This window comes from Thalassophryne amazonica, chromosome 6 (assembly GCF_902500255.1).
Source record: "Thalassophryne amazonica chromosome 6, fThaAma1.1, whole genome shotgun sequence".
Classification (NCBI taxonomy): Eukaryota; Metazoa; Chordata; class Actinopteri; order Batrachoidiformes; family Batrachoididae; genus Thalassophryne; species Thalassophryne amazonica.
The window spans coordinates 6,120,002-6,133,082 of NC_047108.1; the positions used below are offsets into that span (position 1 = coordinate 6,120,002).

The following is a 13,081-nucleotide window of genomic DNA, read 5'->3' on the forward strand; positions in this document are numbered from 1 at the left end:
CTGTTCTGCCTTGCTGAAAGCCCGGATGAGGGCTAAGGCCCATGCAGACCGCCGGCGCTCCTCGGCCCCAGCATACCAGCCCGGGCAGGAGGTGTGGCTTTCTACGAAGGACATCCCCCTCCAAGTGGACTCACCCAAACTAAAGGACAGGTACATCGGTCCATTCAAGATCCTCAAAGTCCTCAGTCCGGCCGCAGTGAAGCTCCAGCTCCCAGCTTCACTGCGGGTCCACCCGGTCTTTCATGTTTCCAGGATCAAGCCACACCACACCTCACCCCTCTGTGCTCCCGGACCGGCCCCGCCTCCTGCCTGGATCATCGACGGGGAGCCGGCTTGGATGGTTCGCCGGCTCCTGGACGTCCGTCGGAAGGACCGGGGGTTCCAGTACTTGGTGGAATGGGAGGGGTACGGACCTGAGGAACGCTCCTGGGTGAAAAGGAGCTTCATCCTGGACCTGGCCCTCCTGGCTGACTTCTACTCTCCACACCCCGACAAGCCTGGTCGGGTGCCAGGAGGCGCCCGTTGGGGGTGTCCTGTTGTGTGGGCCGCTGAAGAGGTGGTACTGCTGGCCTCCACCAGAGGGAGCCCTGCCTGAAGTGCGGGCTTCAGGCACGAGAGGGTGCTGCCGCCTCTTCAGGACAGTCAGACGTGGCAGCTGTCAATCATCATCTCCAAAAGCTGTCATTCATCAACCACTCCATAAAGCCGGATGACATCTCCACCTCGCTGCCGAGATATCTTCAAGCCAAGAAGGTAATACCTCAGCCGTGATTGTGCCGTGCGCACATTATTTTCTCTAGTCTTTGATATTGTTTCAGGAGTCTACTCGCTGTTGTTGTTCTGTCGGAGTACAGAGTGGTGACGAAGTGAAGGGCGTTCACTTGTCACACCGAACTACAGAGACAACCGGAGTTTAACTGTCAATAAAAGGTGGAGGTGTTCTTTCCCACTTTAAAAGGAGAAATCTAACTGTTCTGACTGTGTTACTGGGTGTGCACACACCCACCCTTGATTGTTTCTGCTTTCTGCCAGCAGTACCAGATCCGACAGCCGGAGACGGTGACCACCTGGGGACTCGGGACTTGGTGGCTCCAGTATTCTCCGGGTTCGGTGGCGGTGGAAATCGTGTGGGTTCCGCCTCCTCTCTGGATGGACGTCTTCTATCCTCGAGCCTGCCCACACGTCACCTTTGTAGATTGACTACATACAAATTCTGTAATTGTCTGTATTTCGTTGTGCACATTCACAACAGTAAAGTGTTCTATTTTCGGCTCATTCATTGTCCATTCATTTACGCCCCGTGTTGTGGGTCCGTGTCACTACACTTTCCCAACATTACAGCTGGCACTGTAACCTGGCACCAAAGTCCCGTGTGTCAAATGGAGTTTTCTTCAACCAGAACAGAAGGAATTAAATTATTCTTCAGATATGGTTTTGAAAAGGTGAATAAGTTTACAGATGAGCTCATACGATATATTTACTTCTTGTGTGAATGGTTTTAATATTTAATAATAATGTATTCAAGAAGGAAAACAATATTTATTTTTAACATAGCTGATATTTTCAGTCCCTCATGTCATTTTTCAGATTTGAAATTGTTTTTAAGAAAAAAAAAATCCACACTTCCTCATCACTTTTTATGAGGGCATATTAGGGCCATTCAAAGATAAGAAAAAAAATGGAGATTAAATTTTTGAGTTTAAAGTCACAAATATATGAGAATAAACATGCAAATGTATGAGAAATAACACGCAAATTTGTGAGATTTAAAACATGCAAATCTGCAAGAAAAAAGTAGCAAATATGTCACAATTAAACACGCAAATTTTTGAGATTTATAAACATGCAAATATGTGAGAAAAAAGCAACAAATCTGTGAGAAAAATGTAGCAAATTTGCCAGATTAAACACGCAAATTTTCGAGATTATAAACATGTAAATCTGTAAGGAAAAAGTAGCTAGTAGTAGTAAATATACAATTTTATGGCTGAAAAAGTTGTGTTTTATTTTCTAAGACTAAGCGGAAACGGAAATACACTACAGGAAGTTGGTTTGCTTTGGCTATAGCATTGCGTTACCTCACAATAACCTAATATCATATTAAAGCTCATGCCTGTCAGAGCACACAGTGAGTGGAATCAGGTGGGGGGGGACTGAATGCATATGCGCGCACGCACACACACACAGCAACAGGATTCATGAGGAGACGGTAAAAAATAAAAGAAAACATAAACATTCATAAGGCACACTAAGAGGTGCTGCTACTTACTATCACTGTTGTATAAATAAACTATATTTCATACGGAGTCTTTCAGCTGTGCAAATTGTAGCAACTTACTGCCCATTTCTGGCGTATGCCTGACGTGATCTTGATAAATGCGGCGGGTGGAAATGATCGTAATTATAATAAACACGTCCATAAATATTCAGACTCCGCTTCAGACACACCCTCATTTTACGACATAGAAGCCGGAAAGACGGCAATGAAAAAGAACTCCACCAATCACGACGCGTGCCAATAGAGCGTCAAAAGCGGCCGTCGTATCAATTGTTTTGTAGTATATAATCAATAAAGTGTTACAGTGGTCCCTCATTAATGGCTGGAGTTACGTTCTAAAAAATAGCCCGAAATACGCGGAACCGTGACGTTAGTCAGCGTTATTTTTTACAATTATTATAGAAGTTTCAAAGCTGTAAAAACCCTCACTACACAGTTTATACACTTTCTCAATCAGGCAGGAACATTTTCTCACTTTTCTCTCGTGTGTAAACACTCTCAAAGTTCAAACCTTAGTAGGAAAATAAGACCAAACTGTTTTCAGGCCAACATTTGTTTGAGAAATAAAAATAGAACGTTTTCCTATAAATAATTATGATGGCATTTAGAACTAACAAATTAATTTTAACAATCAACGAACGAGGTCGGACACATAAGAAATTATTAATATTGACTGACCAGTATTTCACAGATCGCGCCTCTGCGTCCTGAAGCCGCGCCTTTTTCCACTCACACCTGGCTGCAGGTGTTTGTTTCCGTGTGACAAACACAGTTATGAGTAGTTGTTGGCGCTCTTTTTTCTTCTGGGCAACAAGATTCTTATAAACAGATACGCAGAACACAGAACACCGTAAAAAAAAAAGGCGTGCAAAATTGGGCTAAATACTCCGCGAGACTCCGAGGCCACGACAGGTGAACGGCGTTATAGCGAGGGACCACTGTATTCTCTTTTCACATGTCAATAATAACTGTGACTATCCAGGGTTGGGACCAGGAAGCAGAGTTGTAGTCTTACACACCTCTCTGCAGCTTCTCTCCCCCTGCCATCCCCTCATTACCCCATCCCCGTAGAGACGGTGCCTGCTCCCAGACTACCAATAACCAGCAAAAATCTATTTAAGCATAAAAATTCAAAAAGAAAAAATAATATAGCACCTTCAACTGCACCACAGACTAAAACAGTTAAATGTGGTCTATTAAACATTAGGTCTCTCTCTTCTAAGTCCCTGTTGGTAAATTATATAATAATTGATCAACATATTGATTTATTCTGCCTTACAGAAACCTGGTTACAGCAGGATGAATATGTTAGTTTAAATGAGTCAACACCCCCGAGTCACACTAACTGTCAGAATGCTCGTAGCACGGGCCGGGGCGGAGGATTAGCAGCAATCTTCCATTCCAGCTTATTAATTAATCAAAAACCCAGACAGAGCTTTAATTCATTTGAAAGCTTGACTCTTAGTCTTGTCCATCCAAATTGGAAGTCCCAAAAACCAGTTTTATTTGTTATTATCTATCGTCCACCTGGTCGTTACTGTGAGTTTCTCTGTGAATTTTCAGACCTTTTGTCTGACTTAGTGCTTAGCTCAGATAAGATAATTATAGTGGGCGATTTTAACATCCACACAGATGCTGAGAATGACAGCCTCAACACTGCATTTAATCTATTATTAGACTCTATTGGCTTTGCTCAAAAAGTAAATGAGTCCACCCACCACTTTAATCATATCTTAGATCTTGTTCTGACTTATGGTATGGAAATAGAAGACTTAACAGTATTCCCTGAAAACTCCCTTCTGTCTGATCATTTCTTAATAACATTTACATTTACTCTGATGGACTACCCAGCAGTGGGGAATAAGTTTAATTACACTAGAAGTCTTTCAGAAAGCGCTGTAACTAGGTTTAAGGATATGATTCCTTCTTTATGTTCTCTAATGCCATATACCAACACAGTGCAGAGTAGCTACCTAAACTCTGTAAGTGAGATAGAGTATCTCATCAATAGTTTTACATCCTCATTGAAGACAACTTTGGATGCTGTAGCTCCTCTAAAAAAGAGAGCTTTAAATCAGAAGTGCCTGACTCCGTGGTATAACTCACAAACTCGTAGCTTAAAGCAGATAACCCGTAAGTTGGAGAGGAAATGGCGTCTCACTAATTTAGAAGATCTTCACTTAGCCTGGAAAAAGAGTCTGTTGCTCTATAAAAAAGCCCTCCATAAAGCTAGGACATCTTTCTACTCATCACTAATTGACAAATCAACAAATTAAAAATTAAAAATCAACAAATTAACAAATCACAACAAACAGTTGCCCCAAGGCGCTTTATATTGTAAGGCAAGGCCATACAATAATTACGTAAAAACCCCAATGGTCAAAACGACCCCCTGTGAGCAAGCACTTGGCGACAGTGGGAAGGAAAAACTCCCTTTTAACAGGAAGAAACCTCCAGCAGAACCAGGCTCAGGGAGGGGCAGTCTTCTGCTGGGACTGGTTGGGGCTGAGGGAGAGAACCAGGAGAAAGACATGCTGTGGAGGGGAGCAGAGATCAATCGCTAATGATTAAATGCAGAGTGGTGCATACAGAGCAAAAAGAGAAAGAAACACTCAGTGCATCATGGGAACCCCCCAGCAGTCTAAGTCTATAGCAGCATAACTAAGGGATGGTTCAGGGTCACCTGATCCAGCCCTAACTATAAGCTTTAGCAAAAAGGAAAGTTTTAAGCCTAATCTTAAAAGTAGAGAGGGTGTCTGTCTCCCTGATCCGAATTGGGAGCTGGTTCCACAGGAGAGGAGCCTGAAAGCTGAAGGCTCTGCCTCCCATTCTACTCTTACAAACCCTAGGAACTACAAGTAAGCCTGCAGTCTGAGAGCGAAGTGCTCTATTGGGGTGATATGGTACTATGAGGTCCCTAAGATAAGATGGGACCTGATTATTCAAAACCTTATAAGTAAGAAGAAGAATTTTAAATTCTATTGTAGATTTAACAGGAAGCCAATGAAGAGAGGCCAATATGGGTGAGATATGCTCTCTCCTTCTAGTCCCCGTTAGTACTCTAGCTGCAACATTTTGAATTAACTGAAGGCTTTTCAGGGAACTTTTAGGACAACCTGATAATAATGAATTACAATACAATTACAATTCAGCGGCCCACACAACATTACTACTGCAAATAAGTATTTGAACACCTGTGAAAATCAATGTTAATATTTGGTACAGTAGCCTTTGTTTACAATTACAGAGGTCAAAGGTTTCCTGTAGTTTTTCACCAGGTTTGCACACACTGCAGCAGGGATTTTGGTCCACTCCCCCATACAGATCTTCTCCAAATCTTTCAGGTTTGGAGTTTCAGCTCCCTCCAAAGATTTTCTATTGAGTTCAGGTCTGGAGACTGGCCAGGCCACTCCAGGACCTTGAAATGCTTCTTACAGAGCCCCTCCTTAGTTGCCCTGGCTGTGTGTTTGGGGTCATTGTCATGCCAGAAGACCCAGCCATGACCTGTCTTCAGTGCTCTTACTGAGAGAAGGAGGTTGTTTGCCAAAATCTTGCAGTACATGACCCCATCCATCCTCCCTTCAATACGGTGCAGTCGTCCTGTCCCCTTTGCAGAAGAGCACCCCCAGAGTATGATGTTTCCACCCTCATGCTTCACGGTTGGGATGGTTTTCTTGGGGTTGTTCTCATCCTCGAAACATGGTAAGTGGAGTTGATTCCAAAAAGCTCTAATTTGGTCTCATCTGACCACATGACCTTCTCCCATACCTCCTCTGGATCATTCAGATGGTCACTGGTGAACTTCAACTTCTACCAAGCTGCTTGCCTGTTGTCCTGTATTCCATCCCAGCCTTGTGCAGGTCTACAGTTTTGTCCCTGGTGTCCTTAGACAGCTCTTTGGTCTTGGCTATGGTGGACAGGTTGGAGTGGGATTGATTGAGTGTGTGAACAGGTGTCTTTTATACAGGTAACAAGTTCAAAAATGTGCAATTAATACAGGTAAAGAGTGCAGCATAAGAGGGCTTCTTAATGAAAAATTAACAGAGTGAGCCAGAATTCTTGCTGGTTGGTAGGTGTTCAAATACTTATTTGCAGCATTAACATACAAGTAAATTATTAAACAATCATACATTGTGATTTCCGGATTTTTTTTTTTTTTTTTAGATTATGTCTCTCACAGTGGACATGCACCTAAGATGAAAATTTCAGACCCCTCCATGATTTCTAAGTTGGAGAACTTGCAAAACAGCAGGCTGTTCAAATACTTATTTTCTTCACTGCATATAGCGCCAAATCAAAAAGTTGCAAGGTGCTTCACAGAAGTAAAGTCGAACCTTACCAACCCCTAGAGCAAGCACACAGGCGACAGTGGTAAGGAAAAAATCCCTCTGAGGAAGAAACCTCAAGCAGACCAGAGTCAAAGGGGTGACCCTCTGCTTGGGCCATGCTACAGACACAAATTACATAATAATTCACAAAACAAATATACAGGAAATGTTGCCGGTGCACAGGACAGGAGGATTTCAGTCAGAAAGACACCACACCCAGCTGCACCTCAAACAGAGAGAAAAAACAGAACCAGGCATCAGACAGACAATAATTATGGTATAATTTGTCAGCATTAAGCAACAAGAAGAACAGAAGAAATACTAAGGTGATCACTGGCCGCTAGCCCTAACCTTCACTAAAAGACCCAGAATTTAGATAAAGTTGAGGCCGCGGCCTGCTCCGTTTCCTATTAAAATGAATTTAGAAGGGTGAAAAGCACAGTAACATACTTTGCCAGTATGCTAGCCATACAAAAGGGAAAATAAGTGCGTCTTACAAGTATGTCTGGACTTGAAAATCTGACTGTTTTATGGATGCAGGGAGATCATTTCACAGAACAGGGGCACGATAAGAGAAAGCTCTGTGACTCGCAGACTTTTTATTCATCCTAGGGACACAAAGTAGTCCTGCACCCACTTGGCTATTATAATATAGATTTGTAGAAGTAGTAGATTTGTAGACTCACCTGGAACACAGTGAGTAAGGCCTGAGGGAAGTTATCAAATGTGCTCCTCTTGGTCACAGTTTCATCAAAGTTGAACTTTCCCCCAAAGAGCTGCATGCCAAGTAGTGAGAAGATGATGATGAAGAGGAAGAGCAGCAACAACAGGGATGCAATGGACTTCATGGAGTTGAGAAGAGAAGCCACCAGGTTACTAAGAGATGCCCAATGGCTGGATGACAAAAAATATATATTGCACAAGTTTATAAAAAACGACAAACCAGCTGGTAAATGTCCCAGTAAGGCATAATGATGCATAAACATTAATAACTAATCTATATCCATGTGTTGAGAACAGTAACTTACGACATATAGTGCTCAGTCTGCAGTGCGGGACTGGGAGCATGCACAGGCCCATCCACTACATTAAAAACCCACCTTGGGTCCTGGATGGGAACCACTGAGACAAGCATCCTGTACATCTCCACCTCCAGAAAGTAACCACCTATCTGCTGCAGTCATGTGAAACATGAGTCTTCCTTTGGGCTTTTCCAGCCACTGTGTTCCTCAACGCAGACACCTACATGTTGAGTCATGCTTAGAGAAATGCACCACATGGCCGCGGCATTCCCTCATAATACTGGTGATACTCTTCATCTGTGTCAATTCAATTTAATTTATTTATATAGCACCAAATCACAACATAACTCACCCCAAGGTGACTCAGAAGGTGAGGTCTAACTTGCATCTCCCTAAGTAACCATTCATTTGACACAAAGTCATTCCATTAGTATCCAAGGATCCCTCAATGAAATCAAAGACTATAAAGAACTGTAGTCATCGCCGGTTAGGGTTCAAAGTCCAATACAGCGTAACAGATAGCACCAAGACCCTAAAATTTTGGACCTTCGATATCCTACAAAGGCATTGGCAGTGGCAGACTACTGTGTACAGGGACCCCCTTGATTCCATAAGGTCTTCACTGTTGTGAAAGTGTAGGTACACGGACCCACAACAGGGGCGCAAATGAACGGACAATGAAGGAAGTCAAATAACAACACTTTACTGTTGTGAAAAAGCACAACCAACACGGCGAATGTGAAATTTAACAGTCAGTCAATTACAAGGGTGACGTGTGGGCAGGCTCGAAGATAAGAGACGTCCGTCCAAAGCAGAACCGGAACCACACGATTTCCTCCGCCACCGAACACCGGGAATACTGGAGCCGCCAAGTCCCGAACACCCAGGTGGCCACTGCCTCCGCTTGTCGGATCTGGTACTGCTGGCGAGGAACAAAAACAGTTAGATGTGGGTGCGTGTGCACCCAGCAACACGTATGGTGGGAATGCCACCTCCACCTCTCGTCGAAAAAAGAAACAGAATATCTGCTGTCCAACACACACAAGCAATAGATATTCCTGTCAGAGAATCAACACAGTCAGCTGAGATCGTTACCTCCTTGGTAGAGCGATATCTCGGCAGAGAAGTGGAGATGATGTCTTGCAGATATACCGCTGCGGATCAGATGATTGGTAACAGCTGTCGTAGGTGACAGCTGTCACCCCGGCTGCTCCTGTGAGATGGCAGCGCCCTCTGGTGCCTGGAGCCCGCACTCCAGGCAGGGTGCCCTCTGGTGGTGGTGGGCCAGCAGTACCTCCTCTTCAGCGGCCCACACAACAGGACCCCCCCCCCCCAACGGGCGCCTCCTGGCGCCCGAACAGGCTTGTCCGGGTGGCGGCGGTAGAAATCGGCCAGGAGGGCCGGGTCCAGGATGAAGCTCCTCTTCACCCAGGAGCGTTGTTCGGGGCCGTACCCCTCCCAGTCCACCAAATACTGGAAGCCCCGGCCCATCCTTCGGACATCCAAAAGCCGGCGCACAGTCCAAGCCGGCTCGCCATCGATGATCCGGGCAGGAGGTGGTGCCGGACCCGGAGTACAGAGGGGTGAAGTGTGATGTGGCTTAAGTCGGGACACATGTAAAACGGGATGGATCCGCAGTGAGGCCGGAAGCTGAAGCCTCACTGCGGCTGGACTGATGACCTTGAGGACCTTAAACGGACCGATATACCGATCCTGCAATTTAGGGGAGACCACTTGGAGGGGAATGTCCTTAGTTGACAACCACACTTCCTGCCCTGGCCGATACGTAGGGGCCGGGGTCCGCCGACGGTCTGCATGGGCCTTCGTCCTCATCCGGGCCCTCAGCAAAGCAGAACGGGCGGCACGCCACACCCGATGGCACTTCTGCAGGTGGGCCTGGACCGAGGGCACACCGACCTCTCCCTCAACCACCGGAAACAAAGGAGGCTGGTACCCCAGACACACCTCGAAAGGGGAGAGGCCGGTGGCTGACGACACCTGGCTGTTATGGGCATACTCGATCCAGGCCAAATGAGTACTCCAGGCCGCCGGGTGCGCGGCCGCCACACAACGCAGGGCCTGTTCCACCTCCTGATTGGCCCGTTCTGCTTGCCCATTGGTCTGGGGATGATACCCGGATGAGAGACTCACCGTGGCCCCCAGTTCCCGGCAGAAGCTCCTCCAGACTTGTGAGGAGAACTGGGGACCGCGATCGGAGACAATGTCTGTTGGAATCCCATGCAGCCGGATGACGTGGTGGACCAGGAGGTCCGCTGTCTCCTGGGCCGTCAGGAGCTTCGGGAGGGCCACGAAGTGGGCCGCCTTGGAGAATCGGTCCACTATCGTGAGGATGGTGGTGTTGCCCTGGGACGGCGGGAGGCCCATAACAAAATCCAGGCCGATGTGGGACCAGGGGCAATGAGGCACGGGCAGCGGCTGGAGCAGTCCCGAAGCCCTGCGATGATCAGCCTTGCCCCTGGCGCAGGTGGTGCAGGCCTGGATATAATCCCGGACGTCAGCCTCTAGGGACGCCCACCAGAAGCGCTGCCGGACAACTGCCACGGTTCTTCGCACCCCTGGATAACAGGAGAGCTTGGAGCCGTGACAGAAGTCCAGGACTGCAGCCCTAGCCTCTGGTGGGACGTAGAGCCTGTTCTTCGGCCCAGTTCCGGGGTCCGGGCTTCGTGCCAGGGCCTCCCGGACGGTTCTCTCTACGTCCCAGGTGAGGGTGGCCACGATAGTGGACTCCGGGATGATGGGTTCCGGTGGATCCGACAACTCCGCTTTGACTTCATCTTCATGTACCTGGGACAAGGCATCCGATCTCTGGTTTTTGGTCCCGGGACGGTAGGTGATCCAGAAGTCAAAACGGCTGAAGAACAGTGACCAGCGGGCTTGCCTGGGGTTCAGCCGCTTGGCGGTCCTGATATACTCTAGGTTCCGGTGGTCACTGAAAACCGTGAATGGCACGGACGTTCCCTCCAACAGATGTCTCCACTCTTCAAGAGCCTCTTTCACCGCAAGGAGTTCTCGATTGCCGACGTCATAGTTCCGTTCGGCCGGGGTCAACCTGCGGGAAAAATAGGCACACGGGTGAAGGACCTTATCGGTCTTCCCGCTCTGGGAAAGCACAGCTCCTATCCCTGAGTCCGAGGCGTCCACTTCAACCACTAACTGAGGTGGGCTTCATAGATAATTGGCAAAGCTTCTGGGGAAAACCTGGTCTTGTTAGGAGAGACGGCATCCATCCCACTTTGGATGGAGCAGCTCTCATTTCTAGAAATCTGGCCAATTTTCTTAAATCCTCCAAACCGTGACTATCCAGGGTTGGGACCAGGAAGCAGAGTTGTAGTCTCCCCGTAGAGACGGTGCCTGCTCCCAGACTACCAATAACCAGCAAAAATCTATTTAAGCATAAAAATTCAAAAAGAAAAAATAATATAGCACCTTCAACTGCACCACAGACTAAAACAGTTAAATGTGGTCTATTAAACATTAGGTCTCTCTCCTCTAAGTCCCTGTTGGTAAATGATATAATAATTGATCAACATATTGATTTATTCTGCCTAACAGAAACCTGTGTTGGGAAAGTGTAGGAACACGGACCCACAACAGGGGGCGCAAATGAACGGACAATGGAGAAAGTCAAATCACAAAGTTTTACTGTTGTGAACTCACACAACAAACACAACAGATTACAAATACAGCAGTAACCGAATTCCAAAGGTGTCGTGTGGGCAGGCTCGACGATAGGAGACGTCTGTCCGAGTCGAACCGGAACAACCCGATTTCCTCTGCCACCGAACCCCGGGGATACTGGAGCCGCCAAGTCCCGAACCCCAGGTGGCCACTGCCTCCGCTCGTCGGATCCGGTACTGCTGGCAAGGAACAGAAACAGTCAGGTGTGGGTGCGGCTGCACCCAGCAACACACAGGGTGGAAACACCACCTCCACCTCTTGTCAGGAAAATACTGGTGAGTGCAGGAATGTGAGTACTTATCCAAAATACAGTCTCCTGCTGTCTTTTCTCTTTCTGTGTAAAGGCAAAAAGTATTTAATGGTCAAAAGATGATCTGTTTGGCTGGATACGTTACCTCCTTGGTAGAGCGATATCTCGGCAATGAGGTGGAGATGACGTCCTGCTGATATACCTCCCTGTTGATTGATATCAGCTGTCTCGTCTCAGGTGATGGGTGACAGCTGTCACCCTGGCTGCTCCTGTGAGGCGGCAGCGCCCTCTGGTGCCTGGAGCCCGCACTCCAGACAGGGCGCCCTCTGGTGGTGGTGGGCCAGCAGTACCTCCTCTTCAGTGGCCCACACAACAACCTGGTTACAGCAGGATGAATATGTTAGTTTAAATGAGTCAACACCCCCGAGTCACACTAACTGTCAGAATGCTCGTAGCACGGGCCGGGGCGGAGGATTAGCAGCAATCTTCCATTCCAGCTTATTAATTAATCAAAAACCCAGACAGAGCTTTAATTCATTTGAAAGCTTGTCTCTTAGTCTTGTCCATCCAAATTGGAAGTCCCAAAAAACAGTTTTATTTGTTATTATCTATCGTCCACCTGGTCGTTACTGTGAGTTTCTCTGTGAATTTTCAGACCTTTTGTCTGACTTAGTGCTTAGCTCAGATAAGATAATTATAGTGGGCGATTTTAACATCCACACAGATGCTGAGAATGACAGCCTCAACACTGCATTTAATCTATTATTAGACTCTATTGGCTTTGCTCAAAAAGTAAATGAGTCCACCCACCACTTTAATCATATCTTAGATCTTGTTCTGACTTATGGTATGGAAATAGAAGACTTAACAGTATTCCCTGAAAACTCCCTTCTGTCTGATCATTTCTTAATAACATTTACATTTACTCTGATGGACTACCCAGCAGTAGGGAATAAGTTTCATTACACTAGAAGTCTTTCAGAAAGCACTGTAACTAGGTTTAAGGATATGATTCCTTCTTTATGTTCTCTAATGCCATATACCAACACAGTGCAGAGTAGCTACCTAAACTCTGTAAGGGAGATAGAGTATCTCGTCAATAGTTTTACATCCTCATTGAAGACAACTTTGGATGCTGTAGCTCCTCTGAAAAAGAGAGCTTTAAATCAGAAGTGTCTGACTCCGTGGTATAACTCGCAAACTCGTAGCTTAAAGCAGATAACCCGTAAGTTGGAGAGGAAATGGCGTCTCACTAATTTAGAAGATCTGTTATGTGTCGGACGCAGCTCAGAGAACCGACCAGCGTTTGAAGGACCCAGTATGAAATAAGCAGAGCACGGTTCAAAGGCTAACTGAATTTAATACATAACAGTGATAATAAGAAAAAGGTGCGGCCTGGCGTGGTGCGCTCCCAGCAGCGCTAACGGTCCGGAGCCAGAAGCTGTTTCGGACCCAAGGACCCCGCCGACACCCCCCAGGTGGCCGCAACAACCGAGTCTGTGAA

General features: G+C 46.6%; 1 protein-coding gene across 19 annotated transcripts in view; it reads right to left on the reverse strand.

Moving 5' to 3' along the window:
- Positions 1–13,081, reverse strand: part of cacna1db (calcium channel, voltage-dependent, L type, alpha 1D subunit, b) — a 497,403-nt gene that overhangs the window by 204,354 nt on the left and 279,968 nt on the right. For all 19 annotated transcript variants that reach the window (XM_034171706.1, XM_034171704.1, XM_034171703.1 and 16 more), the window contains one exon: positions 7,293–7,500. In XM_034171706.1, coding sequence (XP_034027597.1) covers positions 7,293–7,500 — 208 coding nt within the window. The remainder of the gene's footprint in view (positions 1–7,292; positions 7,501–13,081) is intronic.